The sequence below is a fragment of the Camelus bactrianus genome, chromosome 23, assembly GCF_048773025.1.
Source record: "Camelus bactrianus isolate YW-2024 breed Bactrian camel chromosome 23, ASM4877302v1, whole genome shotgun sequence".
Classification (NCBI taxonomy): Eukaryota; Metazoa; Chordata; class Mammalia; order Artiodactyla; family Camelidae; genus Camelus; species Camelus bactrianus.
Genome location: NC_133561.1, coordinates 32,054,179 through 32,078,108, shown reverse-complemented (window position 1 = coordinate 32,078,108; position 23,930 = coordinate 32,054,179). Strand labels below are relative to the sequence as shown.

At 50.6% G+C, this 23,930-nt stretch overlaps 1 protein-coding gene across 9 annotated transcripts in view; it reads right to left on the bottom strand.

Moving 5' to 3' along the window:
• Nucleotides 1-1,677: 1,677 nt before the first annotated feature.
• Nucleotides 1,678-23,930, bottom strand: part of PIK3C2B (phosphatidylinositol-4-phosphate 3-kinase catalytic subunit type 2 beta) — a 61,340-nt gene continuing 39,087 nt past the window's right edge. For all 9 annotated transcript variants that reach the window (XM_074351996.1, XM_074351997.1, XM_074351999.1 and 6 more), the window contains 19 exons: nt 23,354-23,496; nt 21,921-22,109; nt 20,659-20,752; nt 20,422-20,516; nt 19,785-19,965; nt 18,921-19,028; nt 18,197-18,289; nt 17,262-17,391; nt 16,240-16,376; nt 11,805-11,974; nt 11,185-11,341; nt 10,735-10,844; nt 9,617-9,818; nt 8,909-9,033; nt 7,718-7,835; nt 6,439-6,520; nt 5,921-6,027; nt 4,156-4,284; nt 1,678-3,699 (listed from right to left, as the gene is read on the bottom strand). In XM_074351996.1, coding sequence (XP_074208097.1) covers nt 3,511-3,699; nt 4,156-4,284; nt 5,921-6,027; nt 6,439-6,520; nt 7,718-7,835; nt 8,909-9,033; nt 9,617-9,818; nt 10,735-10,844; nt 11,185-11,341; nt 11,805-11,974; nt 16,240-16,376; nt 17,262-17,391; nt 18,197-18,289; nt 18,921-19,028; nt 19,785-19,965; nt 20,422-20,516; nt 20,659-20,752; nt 21,921-22,109; nt 23,354-23,496 — 2,559 coding nt within the window. In that variant the 3' untranslated portion in view covers nt 1,678-3,510. The remainder of the gene's footprint in view (nt 3,700-4,155; nt 4,285-5,920; nt 6,028-6,438; nt 6,521-7,717; nt 7,836-8,908; nt 9,034-9,616; nt 9,819-10,734; nt 10,845-11,184; nt 11,342-11,804; nt 11,975-16,239; nt 16,377-17,261; nt 17,392-18,196; nt 18,290-18,920; nt 19,029-19,784; nt 19,966-20,421; nt 20,517-20,658; nt 20,753-21,920; nt 22,110-23,353; nt 23,497-23,930) is intronic.

Below are 23,930 nucleotides of genomic sequence, written 5' to 3'. Positions count from 1 at the left end.
GTAAATTAAGAGCACTGCAATCCCTTTCTCAAAATCTTGTATTTTTGTTTTGTTTGGAGTGGGGTAGGTAATTAGGTTTTTATTTATCCATTTATTTTTTAAGGGAGGTACTGAGGATTGAACCCAGGACCCCATGCATGCCAGGCTTGCACTCTACCACTGAGCTACACCCTCCCCCTGCTTTTCTCAAACCCTGTAGCAGTATCCCCATCACCCTAAAAATAAAACCCAGAGTCCTGATTGACTTTAAGACTCAGTTCAAACACCCATCCCCCCCACCTTGCCCCTTCCTTTCCCACCTGTTCTTGAGACCCAGCACTGTGATCATTTGTTTCCAAGTCTGCCTCCCTAGCTGGGCTCTGAGTTCCCTGAGGACAGGATCCACACCTTTGTTATTTTAGTGGCCACAGTGCCTGGTACCCACGTGACCCAAGCCCTTAGCATGGTTGATAGACACTTTAGACAAGTCACCCAGTGGCCAGAATTACCCCGGAACGTAAAATGCTGCCTCATTTCAACCTTTCAAGTCCAATATAACTTTTAGCTCCCAAACGCTAACAAGTCCGGTTACTTCATTTTTGCCACCTCCCTTTGAACTCGGAAAACCCAGCCTCCAGGGCTTCCTCTGTTTCTCTTCTCCCTGGGCATCCCCTTCCCGCCCCCTCCCCAGCTCTCTCATTCCCACTCCCTCAGGGTGGTTCAGATTTCTACCCCATTTGGCCAAGAAATTTCCTTAACTAAGACTCTTGCCAGATTCAAGTTCTAACTTTTGAAAGGTCCACTGGGACTTGCCTAGAATGGCAGCAGCACCTCAAGATCCTTTAGAAACACAGCAGGTAGGTTTCACTTCCTGCTGTTACAACTGAAAGTCCCCTGCAAGCCCCACAAAACCCCCCAGCAGGAAATATGACTCCGCACTGGGAGTTTTGAAAGCTTCTGGGTAAAACGCTTCAACAAGGGTCACATGGCCCCCAGCTTCCATTTGGGGTTCAACTCTGAGCTCAGGCTCTGCTCCAACAACGTGACCATTGGTGCGGCATCTCAGGGCTTGTTTCCTCTTTGCTTAAAATGGGGTTGGTTAAATAATTCTAGGCAGTAAACTTCTTAACTCCAGAGGACTAGCTTCATTTATCCTTGTAACCCTCAGCCAGGTACCAGGTCCAAGGGCTGTATCCTTTGTGAATGGAGGCAGGCCACCGGGTAGCTCTGGTAAGCACAATGAATGTTTGTTGTCAGAACTAGCGAATGAGCCATATCAACTTTCCAGCATAGCTGTAATGAAAAATCACATCATGTATATTAAAAAAAAAAACACTCTAAATAACTGTATTACACCAACTGAAAGGATTGTATTAAACATTGCCTGCGAGGATTGGCACCGGTTTGGCGTCAAACAAACCTGGATTCAAATTCTAGAGCCAAGGCTGACTTGCTGTGTCCATAGGCAAATTCCTCAATCTCTCTGGGCTTCAGTTTCTTCACCTGTAAAATGGGGATAATACTCCTCACCTGATCAAACTGCTGGGAGGCACAGTTTAGCTGATAAATGCCCGGTGCGCTGCACCTGTCAGGGTAAAAGTTACCACCTGTAAAACCACTACTATCATTATTATTTTCAGCCTGTATATCGGATGTTTTAATCAAAACATGTCAACAACAAATCTTGAAAATGACAGCTTTGTTTTTCTAAATGTCATTTATTAGAAAATACAATTCCAAAGTAGGAGACACAAGGACGTCTGGGAAGTGGGTACAGTCACAGACCTCTTTAAATTCTGGGCGTAGAGGGTCAAAGTAAGATGAGCCACCGGCAAAAGCCAGTAACACATCTCTGGTCCATTCATCTGGAGAAGTTCCACCCCTGTTCCCACTCCCCCAGCCCTTGCCCACAGCAGCCAGCTTTATCCTTGGCATTTTTAATTTAAAAGAAAAGTCGAAACTTCCCTGTGGCTTCGAGTGGAGCTTCTTTCTCCAGTTATGGAATGAGTCAGCAAAAGGGGGGATTTCTGATCCTCGGAGCTGGGGAGGGACAGCCCACAGAGCGTCCCCGTTTAACTCCATTCCCCGGTCACTGGGCACAGCCAGCCAATTTAAAAGGTTAGTAGCAAATTCAAAGTCTCTCCCTCTTTCTTCAAGGAAGACAACCCTTTGGAGTGAAGCGCAAGAGGGAATTTCAGGTCCATCTGGGCGGGAATGAAGAGGTTAGGAGAGCAGAGACCCGGTCCCCTCTTCCAGCTCGGCTCCATCCAGCCTCCTCCCAACCAAAGAAAACCGCTGGAAAGAACCACCATTTTGATGGGATCCCCTGCCCCGCACCCCTTTTCTTCAGTTAAGGGCATCCCTTTGGCTCCAGACTAAATAAGTTCATGGCCCCACAGAATGAGAGAAATTCTTGCAAAAATGTGACAGAAATGGAGTTAGGGAGAGAAGCAGCAAAATGAAAGGAGTGGCGGGTGACGGAAGTGTCCCAGAAGCCACCGAGCAGGCGGCCACGCTAGCATCTGCAGCCTGGAGGCCCTGGTGTGAAACCCAATCTAAGGGCCGGGGCAGCATTTTATCCCAGCAGGGAGAACTGAAGGGAGAGACCTGGGGGGGAGCACCCCAGCATATCAACAGGGAATGGGGAGCACCCCAGCGTATCGACAGGGACCAGATGGCCCCCAGAAGGGCCGAGAAAATGGGGGATGGGGGCAGAAGACAGTGTTCAGGGCGAGTCCTAGCAAAGTAGGGGAAGACGAGAGGACAAACTCCCCCAAAAGAGCATGGGTCCCTGAACACAGGTCCTCCACAGAACCCCGTGTAGAAGGCCCCTCCTGACACACGTGGACACCACATCGCTCTCCTTTGGAGGCAAAATCAGAATGGCCCAGCCGCGCAGGCCTCAGTCCAGCACATGCAGCCCTCCCTGTCCCTCTCGACCTGCCTCAGAGAGGGGGGGCTCTCCCCGAGGGCCCACTGGGCCCCTCCCCAAATAATTCCTACAGAGAGAGAAACAGAAACAAAACACAAACAAACAAAAACCCAGAGAAGAGTCCAGCAAGAACCTCAATCATACAGAAAGTCTGAACAGTCTTCCTCCTTTGCCTTCCAAGGCATATGTAGTCCCTTCTCACAAGGCTGCCTGTCCGGTTAGGACAACAGTTACTATTTCATTTTTTAAAAATAAAAATAAAGATACCCACCCACCCTGTCCCCCAAATGCTACTTCATATAGCCCACCCCACACACTCCAAACCAGGCATTGCTCCCTTGACACAAGGTAAACTTAAAACTTTGCTGCAACCTCACAGCCTCCAAGGGGCTGCTCATCACAACCAACCCAAACTCAGTCAGCAGAGGACGGGCGAGCAGAGCATCTGACTCCCCCTGCCTCCTACCACGGGAGGCCCGATCCGCCGGGACAGCAGGGAGGCCCCACCAAGGGCCCTGCCCTTCCAAAGGAAAGCAGGGAGAGTCCTCTCTCCCGGCTCCACCACGAGCCCGGGGTCCTGGGCCAGGGCTCCACAGGGCTCATAAGGTCTCGTGACTTCGAGATCCCAGTGCAAACCAGCCGGTCTTCTCCTGGGCCAGGTCTAGCTCTCGCAGGCGGATGTGCACCTCCCCCAGGAGAACGTTCTCCCAGAATCCTTGCTCACTCAGCACACTCAGCTGTAGCTCCCGCTGCTGCAGGTCTCCCTTGGGGATCCCATCATACACCAGCTGCAAAGGCAAAACGGGGAAGAGAGGGGAGCGGTGAGAGAGGGAACTCGAAGAATCCAGGGGGAGCAGGGAAGGGTGTCGTGGTGTGATCTGGCTGAGGCTAAGATCACCTGACCCCCCAAGCCAGACAGAAGCCAAGGGAAGCTCTAAGGAACAAAGACAAATGACGGCTTGTCACTGGGGCCACTGCTCCTCCTCCCCAGGCCACACCCCAGGGATGGAGTCCCTACCCTAAGTGTCAGCAAACTTTTTTTACATAAAGGGCCAGATAAGAAATGTTTTAGGCTTTATAGGCCATAAAGTCTGGTCTATGTCAAGATCACTCACCCCAGCCGCTGCAATATGACAGCAGCTGCAGACAAGACTTAAATGAATCGGTGTGGCCACGTCCCCATATTTACAAAAACAGGCAGAGTTTGCCAACCCCAGCCCGATGCCAGCACCTTCCCCACACACCATCTCATTGTAGGTGGGGTTGCAGGTTTTCCGGGCCACTTTGGTTTTCTTCTTAGTGGTTTTCTGAGGGTCAGGAAGGAGGTAAATCTTGACATAGGGGTCAGGGTCATTCCCATCCTGAAGCAGTTGCTACAAAGGGAATGAAAACCAAAAACAAAAGATGAAGATACTTCCATCTGTCCCTTTATCACCATTCCTGTGATCGCCCTGAGCCAGACCCTCTTCTCCCACACCCAACTTCCTGCAGCTCACAGTAACTTGTTTCCCACCCCCTCCATCCTGACAGAAACATCCACCATGATGGCACTAGGTGCCCTACTAAAACATCCGTCAGACCGTCTGTCATGTCCCGTCTACACTTTGTATGAGAACACACAGGGCATTCTAAAGTTATTACTTGGTCTGTTTTGAATGAACCATCATGTCCCCAGATATTTTTGCCTTTTTTGTCTTTGTCTTTTGTGTCATTTGCTCCAAGTAATCCCTAAGAGAAATGAGTCAGAGAGATTAAACTGCTTTTTCAATATCAGCCAATTAGTGATTCACCCAGCCTGATGCTTTTAACACTTAAGTCAGATCTTGTCAAGCCTCTGCTCAGAATCCTCCAATGGCTCCCTCCCATTTCACTCAGGGCAAAGCTGCAGTCCTGGCCGCAGGATGCAGGCTCTGGTCCGCTGTGTCCTGTCCAACCGCACCATTCACTACTCTCCCCTTCAATCCAGGGGCTTCAGCCACGTTGGCCTCCTCCCGCACTCCCTGACATGCCCAAGGCAGGCTCCTGACTAGGGCTTTTGGATTAAACTGCTGCTTCTGCCTGGAACAGTCCTCCCTCAGATATATGCCTGGGACTTCCTCCCTCGCCTCTTTCCACCTTTGCTCCAATACCCCCTCCTCAATGCGGGCTTCCCTGGCCCCTCTGCAAAAGTGCCACTACCCTCATCCTCTCCAGCATCCCTTCTCTGCCTCATTCTCACCAGAGCACTTACCACTCTCTGACTTGCCATATATTCTACTTATCTGTCTGTCCACCTCCTCCTACTAGAAGGTAAGCTCCCCGAGGGCAGGGATTTTGTTTTGTTTACCCTTGAATCCACAGCTAATGTGTCAGGGCCTGGCATGGAGCAGGCAGCTGATGAACATTTGTTGAATGAAAGGAATGAATGATGGTGTAAGAGTGAAACCCTGGTGTCTGATTCCAAAGCTCACGTACCTCCTGCCACATACCAAACCAAAGCCCCAACCTACAAAAGTCCAGCACATTGAAGGTATTCATTAAGAGTTCCCTTCCCCTTCCACTCACAATGTTCTTAGAATCGTACCAAAAATTTAGTTAATTACACACTGCCTTGATAATGCTTGAAGGACATTTGGCTGCCTTATCTCTATAACCACCAGGAAATAAACCCTTTGGGCCTCTCCTTATAATAATCACCATAATAATAATGCCAGCTACTATATTAAAGTCTTCTACATGCTTTATCCATTATCTCATGAAACCCCCATAACAACCCTATCAGATGCTAACGTCATCTTCACCTTAATGAGGCTAAGGGTAAGTGGGCTACTTGCCAAGGCCACAGGTAGTAAGAAGCTGTGTCTGGCACTGCTTGGTCATACTGCAGGCCTGGGCATGGGAGCAGGGCCACTGAGTACTCATTCAGCAGCCTTTGTGGTTACTCCCACGAGAGGCCTCAGAAAAGGTCTGGCCAGTCAGGAAAGTACCAGAAGAAAGATAAAGATCCAAATGAGGGCCGTGTGCACTTACCAAGCCCCGAATGTGCATCACCATGATGAAGAGCTTATTGTTTTTGTAGGAGATGGACAGCTTCACCTCTCCCCCAACCTTCCCAACCGGCCGGGCCCATGAGCCATCTGTAAGGATAAAGGAAACCAAGAAAGGTCATGAGGCCAGCCCTGACCCCGCCTGGTGGCAGGCAGATGCTTCTGTTTTCCTCTGACCTGCCGTGAGTATTTCCACGTCAGGTTCTTAGTATCCCATCCGGGACCCGCCAGGTGGCCCCTGCTAACAAGGCTTAGATTTGGGGTGGGATGGGTCTGTCCAATTTGAGTGTGTTAGCACCAATGGAATACCCAGTCCCCGGGGAACCTGCACAGGAGCTATGGACCCAACAGCCTGAGTGGGAAACCAGATTCTCTAGCCAGTAAGCAAAGGAACAGAGACAAGTCAAAGAAAGAGAACTGGGAAGAGGTGAGGGCAGGAAAAATCACCTTTGGGAATGGTTCAGAAAGGTCAGCAGAAATATCACTGAGAAGGCACCGTACCTGAGGGCGTGGGAGCTGGGCTGGTGCCCGCAGCCTTCTCATCCCGGGGTAGAGGGTGGAAAAAGGTGTACACCAAATCACACTGGAACGGGATCAGGAAACAGGGTCACTCCTCAGTAAGACAAGGGCCCAATAAAAAAGGGAAGGGACACTTCTCCATTAAAACAGACGTATGAAATGTGACAACCAAATGTTAATATGCAGTTTCTTATTTGAATCACAGCTCAAAAAACCCAACTGTTAAAAGAATTTGGGGGATGGCAGGGAAATTCTGAATATGGACTATGTATTGGGTGATACAATGACACTGTATTTATGTAGGATTATGTCCTTGTAGACACACATTACTATATGTAACACAGATATGTATACTCATTATACTGTTTATTTTTCTGTATGTTTGAAAGTCTCATAATAAAAAAGTTAAAAAAAAGAAAAAGCCAATAAAAGTCGGTCACATCAGGTCAAAAGCGGGCTGTTCTTTTCCACGACTCCCTCCCCTGCTGACGCAAGCATACCCCTCACGCACAGAGAAATGCCTGGGCTACCCTTGGACAAAGACCATGAACCCTACTTTCAAGAATGTTTCCTAGGCAATTAGGGAAAACAAAAACCAAATCTACAATGTGTGAAAATACCCACTCTAGCATTCATAGCGAAAAAAAGGGGACATAATCTGAATATCTTTCAAGAAGTGAATGGTTAAGGATATGGGATTGCAAGTCAGTGCGCTAATCTGGTACAGACATTTAAAGTTGTGCTTACTATAGACACTTCAGTGAAAAAAAAAAACAATATGGAATTACATTTAAGCTATGACCACTATAAAGCTGTAAAAGCTACATTTATAGATGGACATATAGAAGGAAATGTGGAAATAGGGTTAGATGATTTGTTAGGATGACAAGAGATGCCTACATTTGTTTTTATTCCCATTATAATACCAGGTTATAATATTATTTATTTAAAAGGGGGGGGGGGGGGCGGGGAAGCTAGGTGGATACACATACTCAATCAGCTCAAAAACCTTCCTTTCCTCCAGAACCCCTCACTTCCTCAGGCTCTTTCTTGTTCACTACAAGCACTCTGGGATGGCACCCAAAGGGCACGTCTCTCCCTGTGCCCGGCTGCGCATTGCGTTTCACTGCGTTTCTGGGCACAGCCCATGGGGCTGGAGCCACGATTTACCCACCCCCTCCTTCGCACAGTCGGACAGACAAGTCTCCTCTCTGATTGCCCCACCCCCACATCAGCGCCAGAACAGACACAGCCCACCGACCTCGGCCACCTCGGGGGCTGCGTGGATCAGGTGCCAGATGTAGCCGTTCAACTCCTCCCTCCGCCGCTCCGCCACCGCCTCTCCCCGCGGGCGGCCAATCACGAAGCGACTAGGGAAGCTGGGGACAGGTGGGCGGTGGGGACGGAGGAGCGGGAAGATGGTGAAAGAAAAATAAAGAGGCAACAACAGGCTTTAGTCACATTTCCCTTGTGTTTTCAGTCACCTGCCCCACATTTCCCACCAGCCTCCCTTCCAGGGACCTTTCCCCAAGTCCACACCTCCCCCAGCTCCCCAGGTCTATGCCAAGGACACACGCGCAGCATCTCACACGGGACAAGTTCCAAGGACACAAGACAAGAAAAACAAATTGTTGGGCTCCCCAGAAGTGCCTCAGGGGCTCTGGAGCCCCCAGTTTTCCCCATCAAGGTAAAACTTCATTTGAAAAGTCGTTTTTAAAAAAATTGTTGTGAAAGACACATAACATAAAAATTACCATCTTAACCATTTTTAATTGTGCAATTCAGAATTAAGTACGGTCACGCTGTTGTGCAACCATCACCACCAATCACTTCCAGAATGCTTTCCACCTTGCAAAAGTGAAATTCTACACCCATTATATAACTCCTGATTTGCTTCCTCCCCCTGGCAACATTCTTCTACTTTCTGTTTCTATGAACTTGACTATTCTAAGTACTTCATGTAAGTAGAATCATACAGTATTTGTCTTTTGTGGACTGACATTTCACTTAGTATAATGTCCCCAATCCATGTTGTAGCATGAGCCAGAATTTCCTCTTTTTAAGACTTAATAATATTCCATTTTGTATATACACCACATTTTGCTTATCTACTTGAAAAATACTTCAACTCTTTGGAAGATTAGAAACTTTGGAACATCTTGAGATTCAATCGACCCTCTGCCTTTAGACCCAGTTTGCTCCCCTGGGCGGTGGGCCAAGCAAATTTTCAAGACTGGAGTAAAACCCCTTGAGAGTGTCAGAAGAGCATGGCCACCAGGGGGAGCACTTGTCATCAAACTCCTTGCCAGGCCAAGGAAACCAAGGACTTAGACCTTTACTATAAAAGGGTAGTTTTCTCACTTCTGCAGCCCCCCTCCACCCCCCTCGCCCAGCCCCCTTCCACGCTCCCTCCCCAGGACCCCTCTGCACAGAGAGTAAAGGGAGCAGCTACCTGGGCAAGAGGGAAGAAGGGAAGAGAAGCCGCAGCTTATTGTGTAATTCCTGGAACTCCTCAAACGTCCGCTGGATGTAAGTGGCCTCGTGAGCATTCTCTCGCATCACCTTTACCACATAAATCTGCAAAGGTCCAAGCCTCAGAGAACAGTCCCTGCCAAACCCTCTCCACCCAATGAAGTAGGTGAGGGAACAGAAGTGTGTGTGTGTGTGTGTGTGTGTGTGTGTGTGTGTGTCTGTGTGTGTGTGTGTCTGGGTGTGTGTGTGTGTCTGGGTGTGTGTGTGTCTGGGTGTGTGTGTGTGTGTGTGTCTGGGTGTGTGTGTGTGTGTGTGTGTGTGTGTGTCTGTCTGTCTGTCTGTCTGTGTGTGTGTGTGTGTGTCTGGTATGCCTTCCAGAAGGAAAAGGATAAAAATGTCTCTAAGGAAGACAAAGATAATATACGTTCGCAGGAAAATGTAAGCAAATATTTCCTGCACATGTTTTGCAAGATCCTGGACTCAGAGGGTACTGCCATCCAACTTGGGCCCCAGATTCCAGGCAGCCTCTTGGGCAGGGAAAGGGCAAGGGCCTGGGACTGCTCCCAGCACAGGAAGGACGCTTGGTCAACTCCAGCACCCACAGCGTGGAAGTGAAGAAACAGTCAGAAGCCCAATAAATGGAAGGCGGTGGGGATCAGGAGAGGGTCAGACTGGAGAAAGGACTTACGTAGCCCTTGTTGGGGTGGAAGATCTTCTCGTGGCGGCAGAGAAACACATCACTGATGCGGCCAGAGCTCTTGAGAGTGTATGTTCGCGGAGCAAAGGAAAGGGTTAGCCTGTCATCTGAGCCTGTGAACTTCATCTGAGCCAGGTTATGAATGAAAAAATTGAGCTTTGTGGCTACACTGCCCAGGCTGGATTCAATCAACCTGCAGGAGGATGGGAAGAAAAAGATGTAACCAGAGACCCCACACCCACACGTCCTGGACAGAGCCATCTCAGGGAATATCCCCTGACACCTGAAACTAACACTCAGCTCAGCTCAGATCATTTTCACTGTATAATATCCTCGCAGAGCACACGATAGCACAGAACTATCTGCATGCGATTTATTTCTGTGAATCCTGGGGTCTTTATCTCCCCTCACTGTCCCCTGAGCCCAATTCAGTTAAATCAAGGCAGGAAGCAATTAGGGATGCCACCATGGAGTCATCCTGTAAATGTCTAAAAACTGTTGTCAAATTGAATTTCAAGGTTCAGTACAATGGAACCTCCCCAAGCACAGCTCAATCTAGAGATTTTAGTTCAAAAGGAAAGGTTCTGTGTTAGACCCAACAGAGAAAATTTAGCTCGCTAAGTTCCAAAAAGAGTGCGTAATAAAATGGAGAATCATCTACATGGACAGAATTGTAGACGTTAGGACAAAGACACCTCCCTGTACCTCAAAACGTCAAAAACGGGAAACTGGAACCATGCAATTCCATGTTTTAAAGAGGAGGAAGGTTCTGATCCAGACAGCTGAAAACTATGACAAAATCCATATAATACATTGCTCCATAGACCAAGTTTTTGACTAAGAGCTGGTGAGAATGTAAGACAGAGATTACAATACCTCTGCACGTACAGGTGAGCACCAAAGTGCAGACGGAAAACTGAGTCTGAGAGAACTAAAATGACTTCCCCAAGTCAGAGGCAAAGTTGGGACAGTGGACCCATGGTGTCAGCTCTAAGCTCTGCCACCGGGGCTGAGCCCTTCCCGTTTTGCTGGCCCTGCTCCTCCCAATCAGACAGCCTGGAAATTAACTGCCCACAGTGGGCAGCGCTGTCTTGTATGGAGAGTTTTACCTGGTGAAGTAGGTAGTGGCATTGGCCTCTGTGTCCTGAGGCCTCAGGGCATCATACACGTACTTGAGGTCATCCAGGTCTGAGAGCTCAGGGATCCCACAGGACAACATCTGGAAAAAGACCAAAGAAGAATGGCGCCTGTAACAACTAGGAATTCCTGCTTCCTCCCCACCACAAGGCAAGGTTTTCTATAGCTAGGCTCCCTAACCTTTCTAGAGGGTGGTGGACAGACGCTGTGGGCAGTGGCTGGCAGGCCACCAGAACGGGGAGGGTTGGAGCAGGAAGTCAGGTACCCGCGTGGACACCACTGTGCCCGGGGAATCTGGGCCCTGCCTTTATCTAGGGCTCAGAGAAGTAGATCTTCAGAAATCCTTTGAAGCAAGATAGGGGAGTCGTAAAGATGGTGGCCAGATGATAAAGAGGGGTTCAGAAAGGGATGGAGCTCCTCACCAGGCCCAGAAGGTTGAGGAAGAGGTGGGTGTGCTTGCGAATGAGGTTGTAGGCTTGGCAGCAAAGGTCAACAAAATCATGGAAGCGGCTGGAAGGCTTGTCGCCCCCGTTGATGACATACGCCATGTCCGAGGTGAAGACAAAGGGGGCACGGTCCCTGGGCCAAGGGAAACACACAGGTAGACGGTCAACACGAAGGAGGAAGCCCACCTCGTGGGTCGCAGCAGGGGACGCCCCCCTCATCCCTCAACACGTGTGTGAACTCGGATAGATGGGGCGCTTCTAACGTTTTTCTTTTTCTACCTTAATCTCAAAAGATCCCCAGACTCATCCTTCATTGGTTCCCTGACTGAGCTAGCGATATCGGCTTGCATTCCCTTTTTCTGGGGTTTGGGCTCATTTCCCTTTGCTCAGTCCTCAGCAGGAGGGGTGGAGAATGGCTGGTCCCCCCACCTTCTTCTGCAAGGCCCTGCACGGACTTGACCTCCTGCTCAGTCTCCTCTTCTCCAGAGCTGCTCCGAAGTGTGGCCCCTTCCACTGCGGGCTTGTGTTCCAGCTCTGAACCGTTTCTGCTGAACCCCCGCCCCACAGGCACAACCTGGCTTCAGGAGACCACTTACCGCTTGATGTTGCCGAACATCTGGGCGTGGCCCAGGAAGCGGCCGAAATCGATGTGGAACATGTGGCCAGTCGTCTTCAGCATGATGTTGTCATTGTGTCGGTCACAGATGCCCAAGACGTACGTGGCCACGCAGCAGCCAGCACAGGAATAGATGAAGTTCTCTACAGCCTGGGAGGAGGAAGACAGATGTGAGCAGAGGACATAAAGCTGGTGTGTGTGTTGGGGGGGGGGGTCCCCAGGGGCCACAGCCAGACTGAGTTCAGCCAGTCCTGGCCTCTCTCTCTCAGGAGCCCAACAGCACTCACACCTGCCTGTCAGCCGTCATCACATCACATTCTAACACACACACACTGATGCACATAGAAACTGCTCTTGTATCTTACGGGGTATAAGGAGATGGAAGGCTTGTATGTGTGTCTCCATCACCTTATCTGCAATCCACCTTCTTCTGAGCTTTTCTTTTTCCTTGGGAGATTGGTTGGAAAGATAGTGGACTTGAGCCCAGACCTGACCAGCCCAGAATGAAGAGTCCCAATTAACAGACAGGAAGCGTGATGTTTATGACTTTCCCAATTGGTCATGGTGATCTTAACTCAAGCTCAGCACTGAGGCGGCCGACTTAAGGGTCCCTTCCCGACCCTGCTCAGAATTCTTCCGCCCTTCTCCCTGCCCCCAACACAACTCCCATTTCCAGTGTTCCTGGTAACAGCTAAATGCTAATCTAATTAAAATCTCTTCGCACCGAGAAGAGCTGAGGCAGCTTAACACTTCTAGGGGGGTGTTCTACACTTGAAAATCAGACACATCTCTAGTTAGTAAAATGTGTTAGAGATATTTTCAAGTTTAAAGCAGGAGGGGAGGGAGTACGGTGTTGGATCCACCTTATGTTATGTGGTCAATATCTGCTGCCTTACCTGTCTTTCCAGTAAAAATATATGGACGCCTTTCATCCTCTAAATCCTCTCTGGGAGGTTTACAGAATTCCCAAGAACTTAAGAAGACTCAACAGCAGAGGGCAACAGTGGTCACAGCCACGTAGGAACGTACAAAGCTGGGAATGAGGAAGGCTTCCCAGATGGAGAATGCACGCCCCTCCAGCCTCCCTCTGCAAATTTCCACCCAGCCTTCGAGGACCTTCCCCGAGTCCCACACCTTTCCCAGAGCTTCCCAGCTCACACTGACTCCTCCCACACAGAGCTTTACAGGCACCACCATTCACTCAGTGCTCGCTGAGGCTTCTCACTTTCCCAGAGTCCAGGGACCTTATCTCCCTGTAGCTTCTTGGCTGTTGGGCAGGCTTACTTCAAAACTAGCTACACACGGGGTGGAGAGGATTTTAGCTCAAGTGGTAGAGCTCACGGGGTTCAACCCCCAGTACCTCCTCTAAAAATAAAGAAATAAATAAACTTAATTACCACCCCCTACAAAAAGGGAGGGAAAAACTAGCTACACACAGAAATCCCCCAGATTTCCCAGCTCCTTCTTAGATTAAACTAGATGGCTAATCCCTAGAAAGTTAAGAATAGAACATTTGTAAGGAAATCACAGAATGTACCTTCTGGGAGAAAAAGACTATTTGCACGACAGGGAAATAGACGATGAAGAGAACCCACTCAGCCAGGAGTACGACCCACCGGCTCCCAGCCCTGACCATCTCCATCAGCCTGTCTTCCTGCCGCAAACAGTCTTTCTACCTGAAACGCATCCTATTGACACACAAAGCAGCTGTGTGCATACCTGTACTGTCACAGAATAAGTGACTGAGGTCTGTCACCTAAGTGACGCGGGGTGTTAGCTGCTTACTGGCCCGAAGTCTCGCTGCTCAGAGGGAGCTCTCCTGACTCAAGGGGTTCCACTTGTAGGACGAGGGTGCTCTTTGCTGAGCAGGTGGCCCAGACGCAAATATCTCTAGCTCTTTCCTCCTTAGTCATCATAAGAAACTACCTGCATATTCGAGCAGAAAGGCTAGAAAAGCTGGGAGCTACCTTCAAAAGGCTGATGTTAAACCTCGGGACACAGAGTTGGCTTCTCTGTGTGTGTATTCTTGTACATTTTTCCTGTAATATTTATTATGAGTCTTTATTATATTGACAAAGAGTAATCCTAATTCTGGCACCAAGACCAGGGTCTCTGTAGGGTGGCTGTTTACTATCCAAAAAATACACGTTAGTATAAATAGGATATGGGGTAGGGGAGGCTGTGAACGATCGCTGTCACTCCTTTCCAAGGGCAGAAGACCTTCAAATGTGTAACATAGAGGAGGTGGGTTTTGAAGGATGGGGAAGGGAAGAAAGGACTTTCCAGGAAAGGGGAGTACTGTTGTCTCAAGGTGTGGAGGAAATGCAAGGCGCTCCCTGAGCTGGAGTGTAAGTATCACAAGCTGGGGAGGTGCTTGGATGAGACCACAGAGGGTTTGTGTGCAGCGTAGTGGGTGTCGGGCTCATCTTTTAGGACAGAGGGAGCCTTTGAAGAATTGAGAGCAAAGGAATGCCATGAGTGGTCTGCACTTTATTTTGAAAGACTCTGAAATCAAGCAGAGGATGGTAAGGGAAGGAGAGGCGTTCCAGTGGTTCAGACTGGGGCAGAGAGCAAGTGGCTGAAAGGAACGGCAGGAAGAGGCAGTCTCAACAGCCACGTGGGGAACAGAATCAGCAGGGCTGGGACAGCAGAGGTGAGGCAGAAGGAAACGTCAAGAAGACGCGAGGCTCTGTCCCGGGTGATCGAGAGAGTCACACCACTCGCGGGCAGGGAACACAGCAAAAGCCGGTTTCAAGAGGGGAGGGAGAGACAGAAAGCTTGGTTCTGCTGATACTGGGTTTGAGGTACAGGTGAAACACACAAGCAGAGAGGTCCAGCCATCGGGTGGCGATGGAGGATGCAGCCGGAGGGAGGAAAGAGGCAAGTGGGTGGCGCAGTAATAAGAGAGGACCAGCTGGCACAAGAGCACAAAGGGCCAGGAATTAAACCCTGCGGAACGCAGACATGTATGGCCACGGAAGATCCTCTAATTACAAGTCCACTAAACAACATTCTGATTATACTTTATTTTTATTATATTTATTTTTTGAAGGGGAGAGGTAATTAGGTTTATTTATTGATTTACTTACTTTTTTAATGGAGGTACTGGGGATTGACCCCAGGACCTTGTGCGTGCTCTGCCACTGAGCTACACCCTCCCAACATTCTGATTATAATTGAGCAGTTCACCTAGGTTCTCCCTCAGGGATAAAAGGCATTGGTCAATATAAGTTAGTGTATGGATCCCCTTGGGGGTTAAATTCCATAAATTAGCATTCTGGCTTATGGTCATTCTCTTAGGAGCTGGGTTACTGTGATTTACTCTCTTCCCTAAACTTCATCAACCCAGAGACAAGAGCCATGACGCTGTGGACCCGCCACAAAACACAGCGGGCCAGCAAGGCCCGCCCACCCGGCAAAGCTCCACCAGAGGAAGAAGGTCAGCTACCTTTTCTTTTTTGTTGTTGTTTTTTTGGTTTTGTTTTTTTTAATAGAGTTATAGTCAGTTTACAATGTTGTGTCAGTTTCTGGTGTGCAGCACAACGCTTCAGTCACACATGAACATACATACACTCATTTTCATATTCTCTTCCACCATGAGCTACTATAAGATCTTGAATATAGTTCCCTGTGCCACACAGTATAAACTTGCTTATCTGTTTTATACATACCTGTCAGTATCTGCAAATCTCAAACTCCCGGTGTACCCCTTCCCAGCCTCCTCCCGTCAGCTGCCTGTTCTATCAGCTCTGACTCACACCTGTCCTCAGTCCTGGCTTCTGGTTACAAGCTTGCCACACGCTGGCTCCATAACGAGGGACAACTGAGTGAATCTTAATTCACATCATGAAAAGAGGAGATGGATTAAAAAGATCTCTGAAGTCTCTCCGGGTGGTGATGGGTACAGCTCAGTGGTAGAGTGTGTGCCTAGCACGCACGAGGTCCTGGGTTCCATCCCCATTTTAAATAAATAAGTAAACCCCTCTCCCTGACAACACACACACACACACACACACACACACACACACAAAAGTATAGTTTAAAACAGTAGTCTGTTCCAACCTCTATAAAGTATTACGGGAGCCCTCTGAGGGCACAGGAGGACCTGAGCAGGACCCATGACTAAGAGGGCTACAGGCAGGTTCTCCCAAGTTGGCCCCCGTCCTCCAAACTCAAGCTGCCAGAGGAATTCAATGAAGGCTTCCCAGCTGGTAGCAGGAATCTGGTACCAGGATACGTTCTCGCTCAGCTTACAGCAGTCATCTGACCCACCCCTAGACATCTGGGGGCAATAGTCAACCAAGAATGAGTGTTTCTTTCCTCCGGACACAGCTGAGCTGTCTTCTGGGAACATAGCAATGCACCAGAGTCAGGCACATCCCACCCCAGCTTCGCCCTCAACCCTTCAATCCTACCTTCTCGTACTCGTCCTCCCCAGGGTTGTGTTTCTGCAGCCAGTCGGCGAGAGGCCGGTCCTTGAAGGAGCCGGTCACCCCGTGCTCCACCTGGATCTTGCGCAAGGTCTCGGAGTTTGGGATCATCTCCACCATCCCTGTGGCGGAGGGGCATCGGGGTCACCCTCCAGAGCAGAGAGAAGGGCTCCGTCAGGAGAGGGCTACAGAGCTTTGCTGGATGCTTCCCTATAAATTAAGCTCTAGGGCGTCTGGACAAAGTCCAATGATATGGGAAAAGGATAATGGTGGAAAGGACGGTCGTTCCCCAGGTTTCATATTCCACACTGTACCCTTTGGTCTCCCCAGTTCACAGCCACCGTCCTTTTTGTTTTACCTTTTACTATGGGATTTTCAAATACACATAAGAATAAAGAAATGGTATCATGAACTCACACATCACCACCACTCAGTTTCAAAAGTTATCAACACTTTGCTATCTGGTCTCATCTAATTTCACTCACCGAATCCTACTTCCTGCCCACCCCTCCGGAGTATTTTTAAGTAAATCCCATACATGTCATTTTACTCATAAGTATTTCAAGTATAACTAACAAGGACATAACCACCCTGCCATTATCACATCCGAAAATTTAACATTCTTTAATCTAACCTGATCTAACCCAGTCTGCATGCAAATTTCCCAATTGTCTCAAAAAAAAACTTTTGGGTTTTTTTTTTAATGATTTTCTTTTTTTTTTTCCCCTCAAAAATATCTTTTTACAGTTGGTTTGTTTAAATCTGGACCCAAAGTCTACACAGTATGCTTGGTTGTTATGTCTCCAAGTTTGCATTATTTTATAACAGTCTCTCCCCCCTGCCTTCTGTTTTTATGCCATTCCACAGCTTCGAGTGAAACTGTCCCACCCTCTTCATTTTTCCAGAGAAGCACACAGCTCACGTTGGGGAATGGGCAGAGAGGAGGTGAGCAAGGGTGCCCCCTGACGCCAGCTGCCCACTCACAGCCCTACCCACTCCCGACTGACCTCTCCCCCGGCCAGTGGAGAAGCAGCGGAAAATGACCATGCGCATGTCCAGCCCCTCCTGGACCCAGATCTTGCTCATGATGCGAATCATCTGCAGGGTTAGCATGTCCTGGCGAAGGTCATCCCCGCACTGGATGGAGAAGGACAGTGATTGGAACCGTCTCCACTGCCTCCCCCAGCTCCCAGATCCCCCAGGAGGGCAACCCGGACCCGCACTACAGTGACAGGGGACTGCCCAGTTTTCCCAGCTGACACCAGGTCAAACAGCCAGGGGTCAGCGCAACCACACTGTCCCCACGCAGTGTTCCGGCTTTTCCCCCAACCCCACATCCCCATCTGAACTGAAGGCAAGTTCCTTGTCTTTATGCAGCCCTCCTGACCATCAAAGCCTTTTTTAAACTTGAACGTTTACACTTACAACAAATATATGTTACTAAGTCACATACATGCCTGTCATTTCCCCCACTAGGTTACATGCTCTGAGACTACACTCACTCCTCAGAATTATGGACGTTATCAGTTAGGAGGACTTCAAGGTTCATCTAAAGCCAGCCTGCACTTGAACCTGATAGGTGAATTTCCTCTCCAGCAGGCCTGGCACACAGTCATTCAGCTTCTGCCTGAATATCCCCAGGACAAGCAAGTCAGCACCTCCTCCATTCTAATAGATCGGGGTAGCTCTGCTCTCTAGAAGGCACCACTGTACCCTGAGCCGTCAGCTGTCTCCCTACGTGTCCCAGCACTGTTCCTAGCCCTCTGGGGCCACTGGAATTAATCTATTTCCCTTTCCACCTGGTAAGTCTTTCAGACACTAAAATGGCAGCATGGAATGGCGGGGAGAGAACTGCCCTGGGGCTGCTGCTGCCACCTGTGGGTTCCCTCCTCTCCTCTTCTCTGCCAGCGACATCCCACCAGCGTGGGAGAAGTGTCCTCACCTTGAATATGACACGGATGTTCTCGCCCAGTGGATCCACGTTCTGGAAGGAGAGCTTGAGGGGGACTGCGTTGGAGTTGAAGTAGGAGCAGTCCTGCCACAGTAGAGGGGTAGTGAGCAGGGTCAGGGTGGCCCGTGCCCAGGAAGGAGAATGGCCCCTCCTCCTCCCCACCGGCTGCTGCCGGTCCACCGACCCACTGTTTCTTCCAGGCTTCTTACGAGCCCACGTTCCTTCCTTCCCTCCCTCCTGTCAAACTCCTGATTCATTCTGCCCTTGGCGCCTCACAATCGTTTACCCCTTCAGTTCATTCTGCACACAACTTACTAGCGTGACTTCTGGCAAGTCACGTGTCCCATCTCTATAGTTCACTTCTCTGTAAAATGGGGCTCACAACAGTACCGACTTCATAAGAGTTGTGAGGATGAGATGCAATAACTGATGGAAAGCACTTAGAACAGTGCCGGGCACAGAGAGTACTGGATAAATGACAGGTGAGGGCATCACCAGCCCGGGCGCCAACCCCAACATCACCAGTAGAGCCACCTCCCCAGTCCCCAACCTCATTCCTCTGCACGGCCATCAGACCAAAGTCCACACGTTAGCGGTAGGGAGATGCCCCACATATGCCTCTCTTCCTCATCTCTCCCAAGAAACTGGTCAGTGAGGACCTCGCTTCCACTGAGCCCTCCTCACTCCGAGAGCCCCAAACCCACCAGTCACTCACCCTGGACACGATGCCCTTAACCAGCAGACTGGGGCTGAGCGGCAGGCGGCAGGAACCGTTGAGGGCAAAGAACTGCCCCACCTCCTCCAGGCCCGTGCGGAGGATGCCCTGGGGAGGGGAGAAGGAGAGCGTGGGCGAGGTGAGGGGCCCACAAGCTCCACTCAGGGCCAGGCCTCTCCCCAGAGTGGCTGCTATGGAAACAACCAGCAGGGAGGGGTGGACAACCACCGGGAGACCGTGAAGAAGGAACCACCCCACCCACACCCCAGCCGGGGGCAGTGCATGGGCAGCAGCCCAAAGAGACTGGGCGGAGGACAGAACAGCTGCAAGCAGACCTCGGAGAACTGAGAGCAGGCTGCAGGTCAAGGAGGAGATGCTGCTCTGGATGATGCCAAAAAAAGTCAATAATCAAGACTTTGCAGTCTCCCAGTTTTTAAATCTTAGCAACCAGGATCGCCACTGGCCGCGTGCAAACAGATAAAGGTGCCCCTCTGGGTGGCAGCAGCCCTGAGCTGTGGCTCACAGCACAGTGAGCGGAGTATGATTGGATTTCAGCCCTCGCTTTGCCCCCTCTGGTTGGGTGCTCTTGTGCAGTGAACAACTCGCACAACTGTGCTTCGTCTTTCAGGTAAACAGTTAAATAAAAATGTTAATACTTTGCAGGCCAAATAAAACACATCCATAGCTGCATCCAGCTTGCAGACTGTCAGTTGGTAGCCTGTAGATTAGAGAGTCACCTCTTTCCAGCCCCTTATTCAGAGGTGGTCAAGTGCCATCATTGATGGTCAGGATGCCTGAGAAGTTAATGATTGGCTGCAGAAGCCCAGAACCGGAAACGGGTAGATGCAGCCTCAGTCCACTCACCTGCCGTGCAGACGGGGCAGCCTCCCGGACCTGCTGGGCCAGCCTGGCCAGGGTATTGACGAGCCAGCACTGGCGGTTAAACTCCTCTCTCAGGCCCTTGCCACAGCAGCACAACAAGGCAGCCAGCAGGTACTGGTAGCGGATGCTGAACTGAGAATCCTTGAGGCCATCTTTCAGCAACCTACGAGGCAAAGGGAGGGGGAGTCAGGACACTCAAGGGATTGCAGGCAAGGGAGAGGCTTAGCGGTCAGATCCAGCCCCAACTCCCTGGAAAACCCATCCCAAACTTGGGAGGGAAAACAGACTCTGGAAAAAAACTTATATAGAAGTGTTCACCCATATCCCAGTCTGCCCACGCTGTCTTTAAGTAGAGCTCAAAGCCCTTCCGCATCTGGTTTCTCCTTGATATTTCTGCCGTGTGTGGGTAGAGGGGAGGGCCAGGGGATGACCCTCACTGTGCTACACGGGCGTGCACCGAGGCCCCTGGAGGAAAAGGTGCCGGCCCAAGGCCACGTGGAAGGTCAGCAACACGCTGGAACCCAGAGGGCTCAGCTTCCCACCCTTGCAGGCTTAGGAGTAAAATCCTCCCGAGTGGAGGACACATGGCTCCCTCCGCCGTCTCTGTGCACAGTTTTACCAGAAGAAGTAGTGAGTCACTCTCAAGTCGGAGACAGCTCGTTTCAGGAGGAAGCGCACCAAGGGGCTGTCCAGGTAGCACTCGTACTTTAAGGCCTGTGCGGGAGACAGGGGACAGGAGGCTTTGTTGATGGCCCGTATCTACACCTCCCGCAATCCCTGCCCTGGACTGTAAGGGGCAGGATGCAGCGTGACTTGGGTCCATCAGAACTGGGAGGGAGGCCAGCCCTGCACCCACCTGTACCAGCTGGGGCAAGTAGTCGAGCAGCTCAGCATCGGAGAGGGAGCCGATCCACTGGACAGCCATTCGACGCACCTCCTGGTCCGGGAAGCTGCAAAGCAGAGCCCAGCACCCTGACAATCCAGCCGCAGGGACTGAGGCACAGACGTGAGCAAGCACCCCCACACCCGCGCTTCAGAGTCATGGATGGAGGAAACGCAATGACTCTCCGAATCTGCCAAGGCCACTAGAAGAGTCCTGAGCACCTTTTCTGGATTGTAACCCTTGAGAATGGCCTTGGCCCATGTTCAGAGTCAGCCTGGGGCCATGCAAGCCACTCATTCCCTGTTTGAGTTAAAGAAAATGGAACAAAGCCCTCAGCCCCACTCCCAAAGATCTCTTCCTTGACTCCCACTGTGCCAGAAATTCCCACCATCAAAGAGCCCTCATTAGGTCAGAGTAGCTTTGTGTCTTGGTACCATCCTTTAATGCAAAGCTTGCTAGATGAATAACAGAGAATCACGGAATTACAGATAAGCCAATGCACCTCAGAAGAATTAGTTTAGCAGAGATTACAAAAGCTGTTGCCTCAAAAAGTCCTGAAAGTAAGACACATAGATCAGGTACATTTTAATGACTAAGAGTGGTAGAAAATAAGCCAAGAACGTTGGGCACCATCCAGGGGTCTGAGGCTGGGAGCCTGTGCCCCCAGAGGAAGGGGGGAAGAGAAGACTGCAGCCGCAGGGCTAAGTGGGACGGTTCGGGTTACACAGGTGGGTTCATTTGTCAGGTCGCAGCAAATGTACAGGCAAGGCTTGGGCACTTCCTTATATGTAAATTTTGCCTCAGAAGAAAACAAAATGTAAAGAAACGTTGAGCTCTAGTTAATGATATGCATGCTAAAGTATTTAGGAAGGAGTTATGTGACACCTCTATTGGCTTCAAAATGCAGGGGGAAAAGATGTATTGATGGATGGTACACACAGAATAAAGCAAATACAGCAAATGCTAATGGTTAGAATCTAGGTGGTGGGAATATGGATGGATGTTCACTATTACATTTTCAGTTTTGTTGTATGTTTGAAAAATGTTCATAAAATAACATGGGGTAGGAGTGGAATAAGATAAAGAAAACTTGAAAAAGGAGAAGTGGAAAAGCCCTGAATTCCCATGCTCATTTGATCATTCTCCCCAGGGCTGGCTCAGGTCAGTGATGGGCAGTGCCAAGCCCTGGCTTCCGGGAGGACACGTGGTCAGGAAAGGTGGGTGTCACAACTCACGTGGCATGCAGGAGCCCCAGGGCATCCTGGTGGTTCATGGGGGTCCACTGCTTCAGGAGAGCATAGATGTCCGGCAGGCAAGCCCACTCCCAGCTGGGGGCGCTGGCGAGCACCAGGGGGAGTGAGCTCACCTCTGAGTGGCAATAGTATCGCTTCTCCCACAGGCGCTTTCTGTCGGCATCAGTGAGCCTGGGGGTGGCAGTGGTAGAAGGAGGGGAGAAAGAACAGAGTCAGACAGAGGGTATGCACTTACTCTCCAAGAGAATGCTCCCCACTCCAATTCAGTGGTTCCCAAACTTGGCAGCAATTACAGTCACCTGAGGAGATCTGTAAAATCTCCTTGTCCAGGCTGCACCCAGAACCAAGATGGTCAGAATGTCTGGGGAAGCCAGTCATTGGCATCTTTCAAAGATCCGTAAGTGACAACAATGTGTGAAGCAAAGTTTGGGAACCAGGGTCCAAATCTACCTTTGGTCCTGAGTCTGGGACATTTCAGATTTGCTACCCCTCCTGAGGATGCCCTTAGGGTACCACTTCCAAGTAGAGCCACCAGAGGGCAGTGGTCACCATGTCAGGGTCTGGGCAGCTGCGAGGCCTCCTGGGACTTCCTGGGGCCAGCTGGAGGTTTTACCCGGCCTGCAGCTAATTGGGCCTTGCCTGAGATCAGGTGTCTAATGGGAGAAGGGAGCCGAGGGGGCCAATAAAGCAAGGGGTCAGCAGAGGAGTGGGGGCAGGGGAGGCCTGCAGACACGCAGCTGTATCTGCTGCCCTGGGCGGAACACGAGGGAGAGAGATGAGCCGTCTCTCTCACTTCACCACTTCTGCTGCATGCACGGGGCCATGCAGGAGCCAGAGAGGTACCAGAGAGCAGGAAGGGGGAAGCCCAGATCCCCCCAGCTCCTCCGGCTTCTCAATCCTGGTGACAGAAGCAGCCCCAAGGATGAGATCAGCTTGGACTCGCTTACCCCTGACAGCTGCCAGCTTGCCTTGACACCTGATCCTTTTTGGAAAGTGACAGGGCCAGAGAAATGCAAAGGCTGTGGGTGTGGAAGGGGCAGGAGGTAGGGGCAGGGTGGTAAGGACAGTGGACAGCAAATAGTAGACAGCTTATCTGGGGTGTAGGGCAAAGCTCTGGGCCTCTCAGCAAGCTGAGTGTGGTCCAAGTCCCCACTGTGGGGAGGGGCATTCCCAGATCTAACATCTCACCCTGACCTCTCCTCTTTGCCTACAGTCAGTGCACAAAAGGTCTGAGGGCTGCCCCCAGCAGAGCCCTCTCTCCACCACTCCCTGCCTAGGTGGCCGCGCCCATCCCATCCCACCTCGACTCCCAAAGCAGGAGGACAGGGACCTGCCGGGAGGTAAGAGAGGTCAGCCAGAACCCGAGAGCTTTAGCGGGGGCCTGAGCCACACAGCGGGGATGCCCTGGGCCTCACCAGTACAGGGACTCCTTCTGCATGATGTTTTTAAGCACGTGTTGGTCTTCCTCCCGGAGGCTGCCAAACTCATAGCGGGGGCTGAATTTGTCTCCAGCGGGGCTGGTGAACTTGATGTCGAAGGCCGAGGTGGGGAAGTCGATCTGGGAGACATCAGAGAAGGGAAGAGAAAAGACTGCCACCTGCCTGGGCCTCCAAATTCTCTCTTCCCCGCCGCCATTCCTGCCTTCCTCCCTCCCTCCCTGACCCGCAGGTTCTTTGTCTGTAAACTAACCCTATTAGACTTGGTGATCACTAACATCCCTTCCAGCTGTAACTTCCACCAAAACACGAGAAGGAAAAAGAGAGAAAGGAAAATGGTCAAGTGAGGACGAGGCTGGGCTGAGATGCATCTAGGTGAGGCCCAGAACAACACTGAACAGAAGACTCATTAGTCTGAGCCACTGGGAGCCTCCAGCCAAGGCTGGGGAGCCTTCAGTGTGGTCCTGGGGGCCACATGCCAGCTGAGGGCCCTGCCAACCCTGAAGCCTGCAACGCTGGGTCCCCTTGCTATGTTGCCATGTTCATTCTCCTTAAA